At 35.0% G+C, this 24958-nt stretch overlaps 1 protein-coding gene across 1 annotated transcript in view; it reads right to left on the reverse strand.

The window, feature by feature from the left end:
* The window catches only part of ATRNL1 (attractin like 1), a 756768-nt gene that overhangs the window by 232424 nt on the left and 499386 nt on the right, over positions 1-24958 (reverse strand). The window contains exon 27 of the mRNA XM_040623807.1: positions 757-864. Within this exon, the coding sequence (XP_040479741.1) occupies positions 757-864 (108 nt within the window). The remainder of the gene's footprint in view (positions 1-756; positions 865-24958) is intronic.

Genomic DNA, 24958 nt, shown 5'->3' on the forward strand with positions numbered 1-24958 from the left:
ATCAACTCTACAGTGTTTCTTAATCTTCCTACTTAAACGTCTTACTGTCCATGAAACAGAAATAAAAATAATGAGCATACAACTAAATTACTATGCCTCAAAATGCTTTGATTAGTCGTTAATCACACAATCTGTGGTTTTCCTCTCTGTGGGTTATTATTTTCAGAAACCATTCCAGGCGTTATTTCAGGAATCCAGTACCACATTTACTTGCACATAATGATTTCTCCTTCACCATACTCTATTTCTGCATGTGCAATAAAAGAATATACTAATATAGCCATTACCACAAATAAAAATATTCACAATATTCTATAATTCTCAACATTCAAAAATGAAACTATGTAATTAAAATGCAACTCCTCTCCACCCACCTGCTACAGTCAACTTCGTTAATAAAGATAAATGTGAATTGTTAACTAAAAGGTGTTGGGCACTCCAAGGACTAAATATAGGTGCTTTGTTTCTTCCATCATATCTGTATCTTAAATTCCTTCCACTCCTATCTGTCAGCTCCAGGCTGCCAGGTGAGCAGTCTGTCACTCTTGCCTAGACTAATAGATTCTCCAGTGGCTTTTGTTACAGCTCATGTCATACCATTAAAACTATGTGCCTTGAAAGTGGCATCACATATGTAGCTGAATCTTGTCAACTCTACATAATCAGACTGTATTTGGCTGCACAAGCAGATGCAGATAAGAGAAGCAATATACGTATGCAAGTCACAGTGGTCCCCTTTCAGCCCACAGTTCCTACCTCTAATTGCCCTCGCAGAAACTCTGTTTGTTCAGCTCCTACTTCCAGTGCTACATCAACAGAAGCAAAGGGACGGCTGGCCATCTGTTGTCGTTCTCGAAGCAGTTGCTGGAGGGGGTTAAAAATGATTTGTTTAAAATAGGTTTAAAAACACATGAAATTCAACGATATCTGGTTCCATTTTGAACAAATGGTACTTAAAACTTAGGAATCATCTGATACACGTATCTATAGCTAGATCACTAAAATGAAAATTGTTTTTTCCCCCATGGCCTGGGTCATAAATCCACAGAGGCTTTAAACGCATGGTACCTGCAAAGAACTTTTCCTCCAACCTCTATCCCATGAATCTAATGAAATGTACTCAAAAGCATTTTGAAAACCTACGGCGGGAGGTGCTACTTCAGTAAGAGGTGCTACTATGATGATGGCTATGCCAAGTGTTCCCACTCGAAATAATGCAGCTTTTGTCTTAGCTGAAAGTAAATACCATAAGGTGTTTAAGAAAAGATAACAAAAAGTTTCAAAATGCATTAATAGAGATTAAAGAAACATACACCTGCCAGGACTGTTTTGGAAGTCGTCAGGATTCCCATCAACCACTGTGGAACCAGTAGGAATTGTTGCTGACTGTGTTTGTAATTTGATTTCATACCGTCTGTGTTCATTATTTAAAATGAGGAGTGATTAGTAGGTTGCAAAAATTTTGTGCTAGGGCTTCTAAAGCACCCCCAGATATTTGTTTCTTTTTCCTTGTGCCTACTCTGGGCTTTGCCCAAGCTAAAAGCAATAAACTAGCAAGTCCCAGCCAACTACCAACCTAATTTATATTTCTGCCTTTCCTTGTAATTATAATATTCATTAAGTCATGATAAGAAAAAATTGATGACCGGCAATAGATATTGCAAATCTTGCCCTTCTCATTCAACACAGCTAATAAAATTATTATTAAATATTAAAAGTGGATGAGCGATGCAATTAAATACTCTTTCAAATGAGAAGAAAATCCTATCATTGAAAAAGGCAAAATCCTTGAACACAATGAATAGCTTCATTATTCACAGAGATTTTTAAAGATTCACTGGCATTAACTTAAAACGTTAACAACTGGTATTTGAACGTAAATGTATGTCATGCTTTGATGCGTCATTCATAAAATTCGCTTTTAGATGATGAAGGGACAAAAGCCAATACCTGATGGCAGTTTATTATTTAACATTTTTGTTTTAACACTTGTAACACAGCAGTGACAGTGTTCATGAAATGAGCATCTAAAATATAATTTAAGGGCTTGCTTTGTCATTATTAAAAAGAGAACATCCACATGCCAATATGGATGGGATAGAAATAATACACTTATTACTGAATAATAGTTTAAGTTCTTAAATTGTGTGTATATTTAGAAGCAATGAAAACGCACTAAAAACACATTCAAAGTAAAAAGTAAATGATCTAAACTACCAAATTATTCACTTAATATAACCTCAAAATTACATTATTAAAAATATAGCTGCTAGAAAATAGAATCTTGTTTGTGTCTTTTTTAGGAGTGGCCAATAGATCTGAACATTTTGTCTACACAAGATGCAAACATAGCGTTACTTCAAATGACAAGGGATACTAAGTGTAGAAGACACAATGCTCTTTGTCTCTCAGATAAAAATATACACACAGACACACACAAAGACACAGACATACACACACACATCAAACTACCTTTCCTATGGTAATGTACAGATTACCATGAGAAAATTGTAAATTCTAGTTTGGGTTTAAACACAATTTTCTAACATTTGTATTAAAAAGTTTCTTCATCTGGGGGTGCCTGGGTGGCTCAGTTGGTTAAGCATCCGACTCTTGATTTTGGCTCAGGTCATGATCTCAGGGTTGTGAGATCGAGTCTAGCATCGGGCTCCATGCTAGGTGTGGAGCCTGCTTAAGATTCTCTCCTCCCTCTCCTTCTACCCCTCCACACCCCTCCCTCTCTCCCAAAAAGATTTTTTTTCTTCATTTGTACTAATTCTCCTCAGATTACAAATGGCATCTCATATAATTAAGAGATTTTTTTCTTCCACATTTTTATTTAAGTTCAAATTAGTTAACATATAGTGTAGTATTGGTTTCAGGGGTAGAATTTAATGATTCTTCGCTTACATATAACACCCCGTGCTCATCACGAGTGCCCCTCTTACCCATCGCCGATTTAGCCCATCCCCTCACCCACCTCCCCTCCAGCAACCTCAGTTTGTTCTCTATAGTCAAGAGATTTTTAACAAAATGAACAGCTTCTGTTTCCTTATCTTACCTTTTCCCTAGATCTAAAAGTAAAAGGTCTACAAAATGTAATTCATGAATACTCAATACCACAAATTGTAATATAAGTCTATAAATATTCCAGATTCACTATGTTTGACAAAGAATAGATTTCTCTGGACTATAATGTGACCCCCAACACTCATAATAAAGAAAAATCAGTGACCATCTAATACTTTGGTTCATTTAAAAAAATGTTTGGTGAACACAAAGGTATTTTTAAAGATTCCAATCTGTACTATGAGCTTTAAATTTCCATTGCTTTTTAAGAATCAAATGCTTCCTACAGTACTGTTTGCAAAATCAGAAGAAAAACACTGTTCTTGCCCAAGACCATAACACTATAGTTTGTGAAATGAGATATAATAATATAAAAATAATTAGGGCACAAGATAGTGTACAGTAAAAGATACGAATACGGAATTAGCCAAACGAATTGACTCCAGGCCACTTAGTAGAGACCTGGTTCAAGGACTCTGGCTGACACACTGAGCTACTGACTTTAGAAAACTAATGCAAGTATTCTGACTGAAACTCAGAAAAGGTAAGTCACTTTCCCCTGCAACACTCTTGCTTTGATATGATGGACCTAAAATTATAAAGTGGAATCAGGGGAGATTCTCTTTGCTACTAATTTCTGGCTCTCAGTCGTATCCTTACCAATTGTCCCTCCTCTTGCCAGGTAACATCTGTATACATTCCTTCCCGAATTTAGTCCCTCTGTGTCAGAACAAAGAAGACATAAAGGACACACTTGTGACTTAAATTTTGTCAAAATTTATCTGACAGGCAACATAGCCAGACTCTGGAGTGAGAAGGACCTGTGTCTGAACACCTGTTTTTTCACTTATTAGCTGTTTGAGCTTAACCAAATTATTTAGACCCCTCTAAGCCTCAATTTTTCTCATTTGTAGAGTTGGGATATTAACAGTGCCTACACCTACACCTCAGAGGACTTGTTTTGAATCCCAGCTTCTCCGTCCCCAAGCTCTTGGACCATTTCTCACACTTATTATTTCTCTCCATAAAATGGGACTGACAATAATCTCAGACCTTTCTCACACTTATTATTTCTCTCCATAAAATGGGACTGACAATAATCTCATGAAGGATAAGGCCCCGAAGAGATAATGCCCTTGGACAGCTCAACACAGAGGATGGCACGTTGTGAGCACTCAGTAACTGCTCATTGGTACAATTATTATGTTAGATTTCAAGCACTAATTTTGTCTTTGAAGGTGGCACACTAATTACCACAGGCCCATTTTCTTCAGCACTAGTGACACATTTTGCTCCACTACTCTCCCTTTTAACAAATGTTGCAAATTTATGAGACAGTTGGAAAATGTCATGATTGTGGTAAAATGAATTTAGACTTGGAACTGCTTTCTGCTATTTGTGACTAAGAATGATAAAGCTTCAACCTACAAATTAGGAGGAAATACAGAGTGCTTTCTTAAGAACTTTTGAAATCTAATTAATTAATTTTGTGATTGTGATTTTTATATAAAATGAAGTTTAACATTTTGTACAGCAATAATAAGCCATAAAACAGATGATCTGTTTTATAACTAATCTGCTATTGCCAATTATTCAGCATAAAGATAAAGCCAAAGAACAAATTGACCATCATACGATAGATTATAATCATGCTGCCATAAACACTGTTGTGAAGAAAATTTAAAAATTAAAGAGATGTTCTTAGTGTCACATTTGTTGTCTATAATAACTATTTTATTATTCAAAATGTCTGACAAAACAAACGATGAAATTAAAAATAACATGAAATTCCTGGTTTAAATATGGCAACCAAGAATAATTGATTCTATCAAATGTATATATGATAATCTTTCCACTCAACTCTACTACTTCAAATACTATGTCATTCTTCGAAGTTCATACCAACCACCTTTCCAACAAAAGGCATACAACTCTCTTAATAGGTTTTAGGATAATAATCCTTAATAATCCTTAAAAACACACACACAAAACAGAACAGTAACTAATTGTCCCCAACTGTCCTCATGTCTCCTTCCTCCTATGTCTAGATTCTATCCATCCTTCTCCCCCACTTCCAAAGGTCCTTCTACCCCACCCCAACTTTGAAATGGTCATCTCACCTATGAGTTATTTACTATATTACTATATTAGTATGGTACTATCTCTTTATATCTTTAGGCTTTTCTGAAATCTTCCTTAAGGAAAAAATCTATTTTCATTTGTTTTTTATTACCCACAGTGCTAGTTGGTATTCAGTATTTGATGAATGAACAATTAATGAGCGACTTAAAGTATAAAAATCTGTATCATCCAAATGTGAATGAAGGCAAGTTATGATAAAACTAGTTTTAATTATGATTAAGCCTTCAAAAGTATGTGTCCCCTGATATTCTAGAAGTTTTATCCTCCAAAGTAAATAGATATTTAATTTTTTAGAATGGGGCAATTTTGTGGACCCAACAAATCAATGGCAGGTTTCATGTTGCTTTTCGTTTAACTTATTACAATACTGCAAAAATTATGAAAAAAAACTGCCATAAAGTCATCATAATGCATTCGGATTTTTAATAGCAATTACATTCCTAAGATTTTGTAAAGTCATAAATGGAGCAATCAAAATGAGTTAGTCATTACTCTTGAACTTACATACTAAAATGAACAGTGTTTGAATTAGAGATTAAGCAACATTTCACGAACAAGAGTACTTCAGTTACTGCCACAAACACAGTTAACATAGAGTAACAGAAGTGAACAATCAATTTTGTTCTTTTGGTATTAGAACGATGCAAGGAAGTAAAAAGAAGTGGCAATAACTTTTTGTACCTTTAAATTAGGAAAGTATGATATTCTAGCATTTTATACAACTGAAACTGCAAGGCACAAGTCTCAAACTCTTATTCAGAATACTGGGAATCTTTTGCTTCCCAGTCTTCTGGTATGAAACTAGAATTAGCATTTTATGGGAGTGGCCTAGCATAACATCTTTGTTCAGATTACTTTAATAACCTTTTTCTAGGCTTCTGCACTCTTTGACCTATTGAGACTATGTTACTCTTGAAATAGTTGTTTACTTAAAAATAAAAAATTTCTAAGAGCTTCTTGACAGATATTCACCAAGTTTACTGAAAGTGCTCACTTCCAGCAATTTTTGAATCAGTATGTTTGCAAATTTGTATTAACTTGCAAAATAAACTTCAGTGACCATCCAGAAGGGACTTCATTATTCAAAAGATCCCACTGAACCTAAAGTTTACTCAGTTTTTCTTCATTATTTTAAGGCAAAATGTCCTCAGCTGTCAAATGGCCATAGCAGATTTTCCAGGTAGGTTGGTTAGGTACATACACAGGGTTGTTTGAGCAATAAGGCGACAAAAATAAAACCCACCTTTACTATCACCAAACCTGTGACCAGACAGAGGAAGAAGAGAACAAAAGTGGAAAATGCTTCTAAGTGTTCCAAAATATAAAGTTCAATATTTCCTCTACAGTGCTAATAGGTTATACCGGCTTATAAAATATATATATATGTCGATGTCTGTGTGGAAGTGTATATGTGAATATGCATAAAATTATACATATGATAATTCAGTGAAAAATGTTGTAACTTATACTCAAATTATAGCTAAAACTCATAAAAGGCCAAGATACAGATTAAACAATGGAGCAAATACAGGTCTTTGTTGTCATTTCGGTAACACAGTGCATATAATTGGTATGACTAAGGCATAGTCTTCATAGATTCTTAGACCTGAAAAGGAACTTAGAAATCCTCTAGGCCACAAATTCTTCAACCTGTAGACCATAGACCTCTAAACGATAAATAGATAAGTACCAGAAAATCTATGTACTAATAGATGATACTTTTCTTCAAAAAAGTCTTTCCTTTGCAATTTCAATGGATTCTATAATTTAACTTACTGCTGTCTTTAGAAGCTAATTGCCCCTCATCCAGAACCAGAATGTAACTTCACTATTTTCTTAAATTTTTTCAACAGACTAATCTCTCAACGCATATTAATGCTTAAAAATAAAACAGAATAAATAATGAAAGCAAGCAAGACTATTTTGGAATTCTCTACACATCCCTATTTGTTAGATGAAAACTTGATACATATCTTAAAAGCAGAATGGGTTCAAAAGCTCAAACATAAATTTCTAAAGTTTCCCTTTATTTCTTCATCTAGCTTAGTGTTTCTTAAACTTTGGTGTTTATGAGGCTGTATGTGCAACATCACCCACAGTCGAGACTGAAGGATTTTGTCTCCATATCAGCCTTAACTTTATTTTATTTTACTTTATTTTATTTTGTTTTTTGAGGGGGGGAGGGGCAGAAAGTGAGGGAGAGAGAATCTTAAGCAAGCTCCACACCCAGCACAGAGCCCAACGTGGCGCTCATCTCACAACCCTGAGATTATGACCTGCGCTGAAATCAAGAGTCAGGCACTTAACCAATTGAGCCCCCAGGTGCCCCCTTACATACTGATTTAGATAGCTTCCATGTAGTATAACTCTCATGGAACTCTAAAAATTGTCCGTATTATCAGGAGCAGAGTGGCACAAACTGCATGGCTTGATAGTACCACCACCATTTGCATATAATAAGGTCTTAAAAGCTCTCTACTGACAGGAGTTAAAGAAAATATATTTCTCTTTTACAAGTTGGGCATTTAAGTATGGACTCTCTTTGTTTAGGTTAATTTAGGCAATGTCAAAGAAAAGAAAGTATGACAGATCTTCCTTATCCTGATGTATTCATGGTTATGCATTCTTAATTTAACATCATGGGAGCCAAAACTGTACTTCTTACGTGGCACAAGTCTTCCCAATTGAAGTTCGAAGCCAAGAAAATGGAAAGAGCACCTCACAACTGTCTCCATGTATTAATCACTCTAAGTCTGCATGGAAAATAGGTTTAATCTAAAAGGGTTTAGAACTTTACCAAAATTTGATTTTTTTCTTACTACAAAAGCTGTATCTTAAAGAATTCACAAGGTTGTTCATCAAATCAGTTAAGCTTTGTATCATTGGATAGACCTTGGGAGAACCATTCTATTTGGAAAGATCAAGCTGGTGTGTGGTGTGGAGAAAACAAAGAAAAGTGAAACAATATTTCTATCAAATTACCACATCCACTCCAGAAATTGCTAATGTTTACTAACATTTCTTTTAACATTTTAAAGTAAGTTAGGATAGAATTGGTAGCTTCATCATTTCTCTGTAGTCTAAGTGAAATACTAACATGTCCCAGCATAGCCAATTCCTGGTTTTCATCAACTGTGTGTGCCTGCTGACTGCATGAATGAAGAATTCCATCTTGCGAACACTTTTTAAAAAAAAAAAACCATTTGTATCTCAATAATAATAAATAGTCAATATTCCATGCAACACTTTGATAATGCAGACAATATGCTTTTGTATATTTCTTTTTATCTTATAGTTAGCAACATATTTTATTTAATTCACCAATGAAAAAAGAAGTATAACTGTATGTCATCTTGTCATGTATCAGCAATAAGAAAGTAATACTCAGTAAAGTCTCCCTACCTTGTCAATAAATTTCCTCAAGGAACAAAAGCAGATTCTGAAGTTCGTTTTTACTTGACATTCCAAAAGTTGAATCTTAAAGAGTTTAAACTAAAATTCTGAGCAGAATTTTTTTCTTTGTTTCCTTCCTTTCCCCTTCTCTCCATTCCCCCTTTCTTTCCCTTTCTTCCCTCCTCCCTCCCTCCCTCCTTTCCTTCCTTCTTAAGCAAAAGGCCATTCTTAGAACTATTTGATAAAGAGTACTTTCATATCTTCATGTACTTAGTGAATAAGTTTGGCTGTGATCATCCATTCATTGAAAAATAATTTTTACTCAGTTCCTACTGTGTGCCAGACATGTTTCTAGGAATAGATATACAAAAGGTGACTCTTTGATTCTATTCAGTAAGATTTTACATGCTATTAAAAAAACATATCAGGGACTCTTCTAGACCAGGAAACTGGAGGCAGACAACTGGGGAATATTCTGATGTTGGATGAAGTGCTTATGTAGCCTAGATTTAAAAGCAACAAAACCTTACTTTTTTCTTAGTGGGCAAAAACCTTAATATATGTAAAAATATTGCAGAATTTTGAAAGTTATTTCAGGAATATTCTAAAATTTGGATTCTTAATCCTTTCTTTGTGACATAGAAGGCATCATTGATTTAGACTTTGTCAAAGATGACCTCACTTCTGAATGAAAGAAATCATATGGAATGGGTTTCTGTAGAAGGGTCAAAAACTCAGCTATTGCTTGATACCAGACCATCTTTCTAGTGATCAATAGGAAATATGATGGACCTTTGCAAGGCAGTATTTTGTTTTGGTTTGTTTGCACTTCTTGACATTAAAACAAAAAGTCAAAAATAAAATGCTGATTGCCAATTTTAAAGATTACTCTAGGCACTTAAAAATCATTATTAACAGCATATAGAAGTCTTGTTTGTTCAACATATACTTAATAAGATATTACCAGAAAATCACTGCAGAAAACATATAATGATTGGGAGAAAGAGAGATAGCAGAGGGAGAAAGTGCTTTAGGTAGGGTGATTATAGAAGGTGTCCTCATTTAACCTAAAATCCTGAATACTCAGGATATGCATGCATCCCCCAAAGCTCAGTAGTTTACAACAGGAAAGTGTATTTCTTGCTCACACAAAATCTTCTACAGGTCTAGGTAACTTCCCATCTGGTAACCCAGTAATATAGACTGTTTCCATCTTGAGGTTCTGCATCTCAACCCAAGGATTCCTGGAGTGTAAAGGCAGAAAGGCTAGTGAATCCTGTATGGACTTTTCAGGGCCTCAGACCAGAAATGACATACATCATGGTCCATAAATTGTAACATGGCCTACCCTAACCACATGGGGGCCAAGAAAATGTAGAATGGAACAAAGGAAGCCAGAAGAGATCTTTTCAGGCAGAGAGAACAGCATCTGCAAAGTTGTGGAGGCAAACCTGAGCTTAAAGTACTCAAGAAACAGAAGACTGAATATTATTAAGCAGGGAGGCAAGGAGCAGAATGGTCAAAGGATAATTTTGGCTTTATCAAGGTTAAGAGAAATGGAAATAACATACATAAATCATCAGATACCACAGGATCTAAAGAAATCATATTTATTATTTTTTAAGACAAAATTTTTTTGTATTGTTCAGAGTCCATTCTTATGGTGTTAGAAATAGCACAAAACAAATGGGCAAAAAAAAAAAAGGCTTTACCATCCTCATATAAAGTTATTTAAGACATAACCAAGAAAACAGCAACAGCAGTTAATCTCAAATACAATGAACCTAGCTCTCCCAATAAGTATCAAAAGGTCAATTTTGTATGTAACCTTCTGTAATACAAAAGGCCAGGTGGTTGTAATTTATCTGAGCAAATCAAAATGAGCAAAAGGATGAGTACTGAAAAGGTCATTTAAAAGCTAGATCCCCAGAATGGATACTTAATACATATTACTCTTCAAAGAGTGAAAATGGGAAACTGGATAGTTTCAAATTTTGAAACATGCGCTAGAAAAAAACTGTTCCCCCCCATAAAATACCCTCACAGTCATACTGTGGAATACATCACTTCCTCAAGTTAGAGGTCTAAGTTGGCAGAGAAATACTTGTCCTCTTTCAAGAAGAAGAGCAAATGAATGCCTCTGACATCCAAGACATGCACAATATGATCAAGTCAACCTTGACGAGTGGAAATACAAAAGCAGCTGATTACAATAGAAACGACACATCGACTCCTGCCTGTGTGCCGGTAACTTATGACTGGAGGCTCTTGTTACAATAAAACTCAGATCAATCCTTCAGTAGCGTTTCCCCCCTCTTAAGAATTAATTTACTAAAGAAGTATTTTTTTTCTCCCTGATTCTGGGAATCAATACAAAGCTCAAGATTCATTTTTGAACCACAATATGCTAGCTTCTAGGTTAAGAAATTCTAAATGCAACATAATCCAGTTAGCTTTTACATTTAGTGTATAAGAGGATCATGCTGAACATTTAAAAGCAGTTTGTGACAATAATTTTAAAGTTCTTGAAGAGGTACTTAAATCTTCCTGGAGATATAAGTGACTCAAACACTGGCATTTTCCTCTTAATCGATATTATAAAATTTTTTTTAAGGAAAATGTGATTATTTTGCTATTAGCAAATGGAGTCATTTTTGGTTCAATATTGAGAAACTCTAAAAATGGTTTTTCTGTAAAATGTTTAATTGTGAATAATATATCTGCTAATTACAATTTTCTAAAGTCTATTGAAAGATACCTACTTTGTTCATGGACTAATCCATATGATAGATTAATATGCAGTTATTTGTTTTTAATCTTTTGTGAAAGGAGGTAGGATATAAATATTTTTAAAACTAATTTCAATCACTTGAATTTTTAAATGTGAAGGGGAGTTAGATGCAGCATAAATTACTCATGATTGATATAAATTGCCTTTCTTATGCACCTGGAATGGTATGTTAAACCATAAAAATTGAATTGTAAGAAAACTCAGTGGTCACAGCAGACTCATTGAAATAACTCATTCTCAGAGTTGGAAGGAATCCTAGAGGTTACTCAGTCCAATGTTCCCAAGTGCTTTGAATTTTCTGACAAATGGTCATCTAGCAACCTCAGATATATCTAGAAAAGAATCACTTTTTATCAAGGCAGTTTTTTTCCCCCAAAAGGTTTTAACACAGTTGGAATTCAATATACTGAACAAAAACTTACATTCTTGAGATCTTTTTGGATCATTAAAGTTAAACAGGATACTTTTAATCTCATTAAAATTCCTTTAAATATATATTATATATTTGAAACTTTTCTTATATGTTCAAATTAAGCAATTCTAATATTTTAAATTTTGCATTCATTATTCATGCAACAAACATTTATGGAATACTTCAGTGTTCTGGGAAGAAGGCCAGACACTGCCATTTAAAAGAGATGAAATACAGTCCTGTCCTCAAGGAGTTTACTCATAATTCCATAAAAAGGACAAAACTGCTTCTCGTTTAACATGATTTTCAGCATTTCGTTTTTCAATGTTCCTCTTAAAATGCAAAATGAACACATATTTTAGATGTGATCTGACTAGTGTAGAATATGGTAGAAGTATTTCTCTTAATGTATTACACATTCACATGCACTTTAAAATCATTTTTTATTTATTTTTAGAACTACTCTGCTGTTGGACACAATCAACAATTCCAGGTCTTTCTCACATGAACTTCGATCAAAACAAGTGTTCCTACTTAACACTTCTACAATTGAGTTTTTTAATCTAAATTCAGAACTTTACATTGTGTTTTTCATGTTTTAGTGTTGTTGTTATTGCTTTTAACCTATTTTTCCTTGAGTGCAGAATTGTCTTTGATATTTTGAACTTCAACTAATGTAACTAACAGCTACCCCATAGTATTGTTTGTGTTGAGCCTCTGCTCCACTCTCTCTGACCAGGTCAGCAAGATTTGATGACAAAGAGAACTATTAAAACAGTGAGTTGCCTTACTTGCTACTAAGGTAAATCATAAAAGCCACCAAGAGAAAGACTTTTGCTTTTTATGTTGTAGGGTTTCCTCCTTATAGTGATGTCAAAAGACAGAACAGATAAAGTGTATGGATTTAGAAATATCTGGTTTATTTTCATTGGCCATATCCAAATATCCACTCTGGGAGAAAATAGGTATTTGATACCTAAGAAGCAGCATAGATGGTATATGCTCTCTTTTATTTTCAAACTGTGTGAAATGAACCCCTGCCCACTGCAAAAATTTATCCAAAACATCCCCTCCCTGACCTTCCCCTAAAGCACAGCTTTTTGGATCATATGTTGTTGAATCTTAATTTTCGTACTTTGTATACACATCATATGAGAAGTGGGTCCCAAAAGTGGGGCAACTGGGAGAGGTCCTTGCCTACTTCAGTCTTAGCCAGTCCCTCATCAAGGATGACTAAACAGTTTTCTTGGCTCAAATGACCAGCTTATGGTCCAAGAATGTTCCCAAGAACCCGATTACTTCTTCCTATGTATCTTATCTGCTTCACCTATCAACTGGTACCCATCTTCCAGAATTTATTGGCTTATGGCATTTTCCTACTAATAAAATTTATTTAACCACATAATTGTTCTCCCTATACCAAATATATTTTAACTCTCACCAAATATATTCTATATACTTAATAATATACAGATTCTCTTTATTACAATATTTCCTTCTACCAATTTGTCCATAAGTCTCTAAATTTTATAATCAAGCTATCTATTTCCTGGTTGACAAAAATGTTAAATTGATCAGGGAAAAGAAATGAACTCTTATTACCTTATTAGGAGCGCTTTCCCTAAAAGTGGATACTTACCTAGCATTTGAGAATGAATCTATTCAGCTGGTGGGGTCTCTGATAAGGTTTCCAAAAGTAGCCCTTTCCTATCTACTTGGGATTCTGAACAAGTTGAAAAATAGAAAGTAAAAATAAAAGGCATAACATCATCTTTAGTAATTATGCTGCTTACTTCACCTTCCTTTACAAATTAAGGAAGTCACTCTGTTTCCTCAAGGGCAGAACAAGTATTGAGGGAACCTAACAAACAAGGACACAGATCATTGGGCTTCAGCTAGGGCCAAAGCCTTCAGGTGCAACTTATTATTCAGTGTGCCTCTTCTGAGCAGATAGGCTGAGGCAATGATTTAACTATATGGACAAGAAAAGCCTTTAGAAATTGGTGGGCAGAAGAATATTTGCTGTTACTACACTACAAAGAAGTCCAGTCCCATGTACATATTATAGAACCTGGGTGAGCTTTAAATGGTTAACGTTAGGCCGAGGGAGTCAGCACTTGGTATTTTGCCTGGAATTCTATCCTGTACTTCTTTCCTAACCATTTCACTTAAAGTGTCAGCCACTGCCTCACACACACACACACACAGGGCCACTACCGCTCATCCCGGCTTTGTTTTTCTCCATTGCATTCTCTACCATCTATCATGCTACGTCTTTGCTTATTATTTGTTTATAGATTGTCTCCCCATTGAGAGTATAATAGGGTTTTATCCATGTAAAAATCTCAGCATCAAAAAGTATTTGGTACCTTGCAGATGTTCACTAAATATTTGTTGAATTAAAGAATTAATTGAGGATGAATCTTAGAATCATGTGGTATGAATACATGCTCAAGGTCACTCTTCACCATGTGGCCTTAGGTTGTCTCTACTAACATATGAGAGACAAAGTTTTCCTCAGGAGCAATGCCATAACGATGCGCTGTGGCGAGAGTCACAGTGAAACAGGATGGACATGCCTGTTCATGTCTGCTTAGCATGGGTGCTACCTGCCCAAACAGGCACTCTCAACGTATTACTGAGGGGGATGGAAACGAAGAGGTTTTGAATAGACAGTCTGGAGAAAAAAAGGCATTAGAATAAGGTGCTCGGGGCTGATACCATTACAAATCTCTAAACTTTGCAAGAAGGCAACACTGTCTAAGGGATAAGTACTCATAAGACCGAAGTTAACATTTTGCTTAAAGATTTCTCACGTTTAAACTCACAGGTCATGGATTTTGGACAACTTGCAGAAACCCTTTTAATTCAGATACCACTGAGTCTCTGTTATGGTTTTTGACAACACTAAGATCTAGGTTTGGGCAACACAATTTTGCTTGAGATAATGCCAGTAGAGTCTAAAGATTGGCCTCTTCTCTAAATTTGGTAACGGTGGGGCCAGCGCTGTGAAAATGTTCTGTGTGTTAGTTAAGGATTTGCACTCTTCAAAAATAAGGCCTATGAAAGACCAGCTACTGAACTAATACAACTGAAAGGAACTTTCCTGCATCCTGGTGAGAAACAGACAATTCCAACTCTACATGTGAATGGAGAATGCTCCTGGCAAAGACTACACAGAATAAGTAATATTGAAGGATAGTTTTTGGAATTTATTTGAAGAATTTTTAACTCACAAAGGCAAAATAATTTTACTTTGGACTTTACTTATGATTTTAACTTGAAAACAAATATTATCTTTCAAACTTTAATAATTTCCCCCTTGAAATTTGATAAAGCCAGGTGACTATTCTATTTAGGGCATTTCTACCTTGTTGAAATTTTATTATTGATGTATCTTTATGCATTTTAGTATTTAATGCAATTAGCATTTAATTTAGCATTTAGTATTTAATGAGTTATACGTGGTCATATAACTAGTTAGACATAATCTGAGAATAGATTGCAGATAAATTTCCAGAGGTATCATGAACTTGATTTGATATATGTACTGTTCCAACCCATTTCAGAGCTTTCTGGGTATGAAATCAAAACTGACCACCATGGGTGCCAGGAGAATACCCAGAGAAGCAGTGATTGGAATTGGCACACTTCCTCCTGAAAGTGGGCACAGAGCTGTCCTGACAAATTGCTGATTTATTCCCCAGGGTGTATAACCACTTCCAAGGCTGACCATAGCAGGTGGAGTGACTTATTCTGTTGATGAATGGGGGTATGTTCAACTTAGGTCTGTTTCTCTTCCTCTTAGAGGCTAATCTGCCTACAGATGATGTGAATTATACTCTGATCCTTCATCTCATAACTTCTTATCTGGGAAGATCCCCACAAGGCGACCATGCCCTAGTCTAGTATTATTCATGACAGGTGACTAAATTTGAATTTCAGAATTTGAAAACTCATTAGGTTTATATATCCAAAGCCATTTAATTGTTCAGCTCACATTTGCTTAGAATTCAGAGAGAGAAGAGAGTGCTAATAATTGGTCCCTATCCCCTAGAAAGCACGAATAATAACTATATTGTTACCCAAGTGTCCATTTCTCTATCTACTTCAAAAGAATTTCTGATATTGTTAAATCCCTTGAAGTCGAGATATATCATATCTGTAGACTATCCTTGCTGTATCAGCCAAGTTATCCTAACAAAAAAGAAACACAGTTCAGTTTTGAAGTCTTGACTGACTGGCAGCTGTGGACTTTCTAGCACCATTGCTTTTACTTACTAAGTAAATGAATAAATAAATGATAATTAGGATACCTTATTTTAGCATCTCTTTCCTTTTGATTGAACATACTTTTCTTTAAACATTTTGAAATGTACCTTGCTAAAATGTATAATACGTATATGCCTACCTCCTGTATTCATTTTCCTTACTGTTATATACTCTAAAATGACATGATCAATTTTCTTTTCCTTAGGACTTCTATACCCCCAACATGGTTGGTAGTTTCTTTCACTATTCTGTCTACCTTCTAAGAGTTGAAGCTGTCAGCAGAGCAACTCAAGAACTGATCACATCTTCAGCTTTCTGTGGAATGTGCCTTTTAGCAGATGTCCAGACAGTTTCTATTCTCCTACAATTACTCTATCTTGATACAGTGCCAGTTTTGTAATCTGTCTTGGGACAAAGACAATTTATCACAGGTCATGCAATTATGACTACACACACTTTCAGCTCAAGGGATATATTTTGGAATTAATTCAAGTGTAGTACTCATTAGAACCACCATCTGTAAAATGTAAAAATCTCATTCATGTACCTTTTCCATTAACTACCCCTTTTATTAATACTATCTTGGCTCACAAACACCAATCCTCCAGCTCAGATCTATACCATGACCAAAATAAATAACTAACTGATGAACTACATGTTTTAAAGCTTCTAAATTTCACCCAAGTCTTTGAATGCTTTCAATGATATTTTATCTTTTCTCTTAATATTGGATGAGTGACTTCCTTTAGTGAAAAATGCTATATATTATACTCAATCATCAGAAAACTGAGAGTCCTGCACAATGCAAGATAATTTGCTAAGGCTGTAGAGACTATCAAGACATAAGACAGAGTGCTTTTCTTCCAGATTTGTATTATCTTTAGGAGACTGAGATTTAAATAATGAAATGTTAACTTAAAATAGAAGATTTTAATGATAAAACAAATAAGAAATGTAAATGTGTGATCACTTGTTAAGTGAGTGGCATAAACAAATGCCATGATCTCAGAAAAAGACAATTTCCATGGACTGGACTGATACTAAGGGTTTCAAGAAGTCTGTGAAGCAAAGCTGATGCTTAAAGGAACCGCTGAATTTGATGAACCATATTATGATAATTAAACAATAATTTGGGTCTGAATAATTCTTTCATTTCACAATTATGTTTTATAGGAATAAACAGAGCCCTTTATTTCTCTTCTTCATACTACAAATTCCTGCATATCATTCCTTCTCATTTGTCAAACACTATACCTGTTTCTCTTTCCTGCTTTCTTTCTCTTGGAATCACTCGAACTATGTCAACTCTGAATTTCACAGATCTTTTTCTACCCTGCCTTTTCTACTCCTTTTTAGTTACATTTAACCACAGGAAATAAGTTTTTGCCTTTCAAACACATCGGGATAAGTCTGTGATACCAAGATTTGAAAAACATAACTACATTTGCTTCAATCATTTCTGTGACATAAGCTTTGCTCAGCAGACACTGTAGTAGATAGTAGTTGGATAAGCATGGTACCCAAGTGTATCACGTGCCCACAAATACCAAAAGAATTCTAACACTGATTTGAATGTTTTAGGCTTTGTTAATTAAGAAATCACCTTATATTCATCAACAGTTTGAAGGCCAAGGTCAAAAGTCAAAGAAATATATAGATTATTAGAGAGTATATGAATTTTTATAAATACTATTAAAATACACCTGAAAATTTAATTGGTCTCTGCTACTTTCCAAACAACTCTTCTAGAGAAGAGTTTTTATCAGTAATAAAAGTAAAAAATATATATATAGCATAAATCATTACTCAATCCACTGAACGCCATAGTTTTCGATAAAACACATGCATGTTTCCTTTCTAAGAATCCTAAGTTAAAAATTGTAATTTATTTTCCCAAATCATTGCCTACTTGCTTCAAAAAAAGTGAGATGAATAAGCAAATGTTATTCCAATTTAAATGTTCTATTGACCTCAAAACAAAAAAAGAGAGACCAACACCATATATTAATTCAAGTTAGAAGTTACTGTAAGCTCATCAGTCTAAGTAATATATACTACAGACATTAGAAAATACACAAAGCCAATAAGAGTTTAAATGTTGCCCTTTAGCAATTCTCTTGCTAACATTTCAGCTTGAACTTACAATAACATTTATGATAATTTACTGTATACTGCTGACTTAAAACATTTAATTGGAAATGATGCAAACATACCTTCAGAGAATAATGTATCAGATTTGGCAAGATTTTCTTTAGTGCAAACAAAAAGAGAGGAAGAACGAGTCTAATGTCATTGGAAACGATGCCCTCTTTCCATAAAAAGATCTCTTAACCCTTTCAAATAAATAGTATTAAAAAGTGAACAAGAGTTTATGAATTTTCAAATGTATATTATTATCTACTGATATGTCTTTTTATTAAAACAATAATTCCCTAGAGGAATATTACACTTTGAAAATAACTGTGTCATCACAAGAACCTTGCGATGCCAGGCTCCAATTTCCTTAGGTAACACTAAGTCACAGAGCATATCTAGGATTTGCTAAAAGGGCACAAAACAACTCTAGTTCAGAGATCTACTTCTATTCTCCTTGTCTCTCTCTCTACTGCAATAGTGACAACCCTGATCTACACAAAATTGGAAGCTAGAGAACCATCAGCAAATTGGTAAAGAGTGTTCTCAGTTCCACCCTGTAATTCCTGACATCTTTAGAAATCATACTTATCCTCCCAAATGTTTATGTCTTTCCCCAATATTAGTACAGCAGGATGAATGATGACTTTTATCTCAATTTTATTAAATATGTAATTAAAATAATTTGAAAGGAAGAGATTCATAAGATAAACTGATAACAAGAAAACATCAAAAAATATTTTTAACTAATTAGCAAAGATTAACGAAGAACTTCAGTAACTGTATTAAAAGAATACAATTGGGGCGCCTGGGTGGCTCAGTCGTTAAGCGTCTGCCTTCAGCTCAGGGCATGATCCCGGTGTTCTGGGATTGAGCCCCACATCAGGCTCCTCTGCTGGGAGCCTGCTTCTTTCTCTCCCATTCCCCCTGCTTGTGTTCCCTCTCTTGCTGGCTGTCTCTCTCTCTGTCAAATAAATAAATAAAATCTTAAAAAAAAAAAAGAATACAATTGGTTGGCTTTTTTGGAAAGTCACTTGCTAATAGATACCAAGAACATCAAAAGTGCACTTATCATTTGACTCTGTAATTTGACTTTCTGACTCCCTGTTAATGAAATAATCAGAGACATGAGCAAGATTTACAAATTCCTGTCAAAGAGCAACATTTATAAATTCCTGCCAAAGTATAATTTATAATAATGAAAAATTGGAGACAATTTGGTTAAACTGGAATATGAAAAAAAATAAAATATACAACGATTAAAATTATATTTTCAAAGAATTTTTAATGATATTAGAAAATGTCAAGGATATAATTATATGAAAAACCAGGATAACATATATACACACATATACAAAATCATACATAAAATTATGTACGATAAAAAAAAGATTTGAAATGTTTACTTTGGGTTTGGGGATGAAGGAATGGGGGAGGACCAATATAATTAATCTCCTATTTCGCATGAAGTACAAAAGAAAAAATCACTGTTAAGTACGATCCCACTTATACATCTATATCATCTATACCTACATCTTTATGCCTGGGAGGAAATACAAGAAAATTTTATTTTTAGAACATGAATTTTAATTCATTTAAATTTATATTTTCCCCAACTTTTCCATAGAAGTTTCTATAAGAAAGAAAGGAGAATATTCATCATTCTTTTGAAGACTCTGAATTGTTGAAACTGCTACCATAAGAATGTAGGACTTGAAAAACAAAGCCAATAAAGTAAAAAAGTAATAACTTTTGGTATTTTCGAAAGCTGGTGTATTTGTGCCTATTATTTATAATACATATTATATAATATTACAGGATAAAAGTGGCAAGGATTAGTATTTGCCTGAGATAAAAGTACTAATGAAAGAAATTCTAGGAGAAATTCTTCATGTACTATAACTGGTACTACATATACTTTTTTTTTTTTTTTTTGAGAAAGAGAGAGAGACCAGGGGGAAGGGGTGGTGCAGAAGGAGAGGAAGAGAATCTTAAGCAAGCTCCACACCCATCATGGAGACTGAGACAGGCCTCCATCTCAGGACCCTGGGATCATGACCTGAGCTGAGATCAAGAGTCGTACGCTCAACCAACTGAGCCACCCAGGCGCCCAGGTACTATATATACTATTAATAAAATGTAGGAAACTTCCAAGGAGTTACTGGAAAAATAAGTGAATACAGCATTAGAAGAATCTGTCATTAAATGGAAATATAATTGTTGATATTGGAACTAGAGAAGCAGTTATCTGTTTCAGACCATTGAAATAGCTCAGAGGACAATTTAATGATCTGATTATGTGTAGTTATTCTCATCAGAAATGATCTAGGTAATACAAGTTCCATTGATCCAAAACTGCATGGCAATATGACTGATTTTAAATTGGCATATTTAGGAGCGCCTGGGAGGCTCAGTGGGTTAAGCGGCTACCTTCGGCTCAGATCATGATCTTAGGGTCCTGGGATTGAGCCCCACATCAAGCTCCTTACTCAGTAGGGAGCCTGCTTGTCTCTCTCCCTCTGCTGCTGCTCCCCTTGCTTGTGCGCTCCCTCTCTCTGTCAAACAAATAATAAAATATTTAAAAAATAAAATGAATTGGCATATGTAACTCTTTAGACTTGAAAATTAGATTAGATTAAGATTAGGAATACTATGACAAAGTTTGCCATCTGGTGGTTAGTGGGATACAAATCAGATGTCTTCACTTAATGTTTCTATGTCAGATTTTTGAACTGGGCCTACAATGTGAAGACAATTTTGGTACTAAATACCTTCATGGATAAATTAAAGTCATGGCAGAGAAAAGTCGATTGATTTGGCCAGATAACAGCTGTGTGTAGGCTGAATAATGGTCCCCAAAGGTATTCAGGTCCTAATCCCTGAAACCTCCGAAAGCTATTTTATATGGCAAAAGGGATTCTGCAGATGTGATTCAATCAAGGATTTTGAGATGGGGATATTATCCTGAATTAACCAGAAGGACCCTAAATGTAATCACGGTTTTTATAAGAGGGAAGCAGAGAAAGATTTGACTACAGAAGAAGTGAAGGCAAGGAAACTTCTATTTTTTTTTTTTTTAAGATTTTATTAATTTGTCAGAGCACAAGCTGGGAGAGCTGCAGGAAGAGGGAGAAGCTGGCTCCCCACTGAACAAGTGGTGCGGAACTCCATCCTAGGACCCTGGGATCCTGACCTGAGCCAAAGGCAGCCACTTAACCTAACCAACTGAGCCACCCAGGAGCCCCAGCAAGGAAACTTCTAAAACAAGAGGAGACTCTGCAGGCTTTGAAGATGGAAGAAAGGGCCAGGAGCCAAGGAATGTAGCTTTAAAAGCTAAAAAAGGCAGGAAACGGGCTTTTCTCATAGAGTCTTTGGAGGGGGTATGCCCTGACACCTTGATTTTGGCACAGTAAAGTGGATTTCAGAATTTTGAATTTCAGAATTGTACGGGGATAAGTGTGTATTGTTTTCAGCAGAGTTGTGGTAATTTGTTACCGTATTCATAGAAAATTAATATAATAGCTAAGTGGAAGAAGGCCTGAGCCTGGAGCGATACAAGTACATTACGAAGAGGTGTGGAAAATTAACACTTGGCACTGACTAACCCTAAATATGACCATGTTTGTCAATAAACTGCATTATTACTCAAACTAATTTTTTCCAGCCTGGAAAATTTGTCAAAATTATTCCGAAAGAAACCAAACAGAATGCACACACAAACTCTTTTCTGTCATAATCCCTGTGACCTGACTAGGTAATTTAGAAGAATAGAAGAATGAATGTATTTTACTCTACACGTGTTTTTAGGCTGCATGGCAGAAATCTTAAAGTGTGCACACATTTCACTAACCAACTAATATGATATAAAATATTTAAAATGTTAAATATTAACCAAGCAAGGAGCTAGCCTGTGGTGAAGGACAGATTTAGAGTAAAATGAAGCTTGAGATAAAATTCAATAAATTCAACAAAATGAAAAGATAGCACTGATCTGAGAAGTAATATGCAGCATATTCCTTTCTTTTATTATTTTTATCAAACCCTTGATTTTAACCAATCCTGTTTTCTGGGAAGTAAAGAAGAAAATTTCTACTTGTGATACTAAAAATAAAAATGGCTATTAGTATTTGAATGACTGTAATGTGTACTTATGCTTGAAAAAATAGAAGTGTACAGACTTAGTTTTTCAGTTCTTAGGATTCGGAGGGAAACAGTAGGATAGTGAAGGTCAGAGTGAAGAACAAGGGAAACATAAATGCATATGTTTAAGGTGACTGGTTTAATTCAATAAGCATTTACTGATTACAGACCAGATTCTGGGGACCGTGCTGGGCAGTAAGAAAAGAAAGACATGACTCTGTCTTTAGAACACATAATTTAAAAATGCCATGAAAGTGAAATCCATACCAGCTATGGTAGCAAAAGAGAAGGGTCATTTAACTCATACTGGGAGTAAGTGAATGGCGGGCTACAAAGGCTTCCAGGCGAATTTTGAAAAAGAAGGTGGTAACTAGGGTTATCAAAGATAGGGGGGTGAAGGAGAGAAGAAAGGAGGGTAAAGAGAGAAAGAAGAAAAATGAGAGTACATTAGGCAGAAAGACTAGAATAGGAAACGTAAAGGCAAAGAATAAAAAATAAATAAAATAAAATAAAATAAAATAAAATAAAAACCCTGCAACAGTCAACATTTTTCTCTCCTTAGAACATACGGGAAAGCAGTGGAAATGAAGTTAGACAGGCAGGCAAGCCTTTGAAACCCACATCACAAAGTGTTCTATAGGAGATGGGGAATCTAGGTATGGTAGCTTTTGTTTTTTAATTTAAAGTTTTTAGTGCAAGACACAAAAACTTTATTGTTCTTAAGTTATATTGCTTAAAAATGTAGCCTGGCTAATATTTTTCTTAAAAATTAAATAATGAAATGTTTTTTAAAATAGTATATATAACTCATGTATACAACTTGAAGAATAATCATTGTTATGGCTTGAATCAAGTCCCCCCCAACCAAAAAATACATTGAAGTCCTACCCCCAGAACCTCAGAATGTGACCTTATTTGGAAATAGGGTGGTTCCAGGTGTAATCGGTTAAGATGAGGTCGTCTGGGTCCTTAATCCAATATGACTAGTGTCCTTAAAAAAAAAGAAGTATGTAATGCAAAGCGGCAGAGACAAAGGGAAAAGGCCATGTGAGGATGAAGGCGGAGCTCAGCGTGATGCATCTGCAAGCCGTGGAAACCACAGGCAGCCAGCACAGCCCCCGAAGCCAGGAGAGATGCATAAACAGACTCTCCCTTACAGCCTTCAAAGGAAGCAGCCCTACCAATGTCTTGATTTTGGACTTACAGCCTCTAGAACTGCGAGACAATAAATTTGTGTTTTTAAGTCACTCAGCTTGCGGTACTTTGCCGAAGCAGCCCTAGAAAACCAAGCTATAGAATGAGCATCCACATACTTAGAATTGCTTAAGGAACAGAATGGTCAGTATCTTTGAGGTTCCTATGTTCCTTTCCTGGATTATATCTCTATCCTTTCAGGTGATACCATATCCTGAATAGTGTATTAATTGTTCTCTTTATTTTAAATAGATTCCCCCATATGTGTGTATTGCTAAACAATAAAATGCTTAGATATAGCTGTTTTTGTTCTTTCCATGCTGCTTATATCCTGTAGATTGCTCTTCCTGCACACTACATGTTCCCCCACTATCTGAAAGTAGAGTGTTCCTACAAAGCCCTTCATAAGCCAAAATGGCCTTAAAGCAAAGAAGCAATTACCATTAATTTAAATGGAAAAAAAAAATTTAGCATTCCCAGACCCCAAAATAACCTCTCTTAAGGCTTTTCTGATACCTTAAGACACATCTTGCTAACAGATGCACAAAATAAATCGAGATAAAGCACAGACGCTCGCAGACATAGTTCAGAGCTCTGGCAGCCTGATGCTGAGATGCTGAGTGTCTCTCCCAGGGAAGGAGCTGAATGTACTTCCATGGGAAGAAACAGGGCTACTCTCCCAGCTCAGAGTGTACGCAGACCCTACAACGAATGGCTGCAAAACACTGAGTGCTATTTTTGAGTTTCACCTTTTTTTCATAAAAGTGAAAATCTGCTTCAGATTTCTGTTGGTTTGCAAAAACAGGTATTAATGTAAGTTCTTTCATAGAAGCAAAGTGGCATAATGTGAACTTTCAAAAAGTGGGGGATACCTGTGTTATTTTTTTGAGGCCTATTCATGTTGATGTCTCTCTATGTAGGTAATTCTCTTTTTTACTCATACTGTTCATATATGAAAATAGCATAATTTATTTATAAATGGACACCTGTTAGTTCTAGCTTTTGCTATCACAAATAAAACTGCCAAGAGAAGTTTTATACATATCTCCTAGTGCACACGTGCAAGTTTCTTTAGGATATTCACCCACAAATTCATGATGTGTATCTTCAACTTTGCTAAAATATTGTCCTATAATTTTTTCAAATTGAAAGTTTTGGCTTTTTACTTTAAATGAAATTTGATTACCTTTAACCGATCTGAGATTAATCTTTGTGCATGAGCAAGTTGGGCTCCTATTTCCATTTTCCACATGGATAATCAATTGTCCCACCATCATTTATTAAATATTATATTCTTTCCCCACCTATATGCAAATCAAGCCATAAATTAAATTCCCATATATTTCCATACATTCATGCGGGATTTATTTCTGGACTTTCTATTAAATTCCATAAGTGATGTACCTTTAAGC

The sequence above is a fragment of the Ursus maritimus genome, unplaced genomic scaffold, assembly GCF_017311325.1.
Source record: "Ursus maritimus isolate PB19 unplaced genomic scaffold, ASM1731132v1 scaffold_7, whole genome shotgun sequence".
Taxonomy (NCBI): Eukaryota; Metazoa; Chordata; class Mammalia; order Carnivora; family Ursidae; genus Ursus; species Ursus maritimus.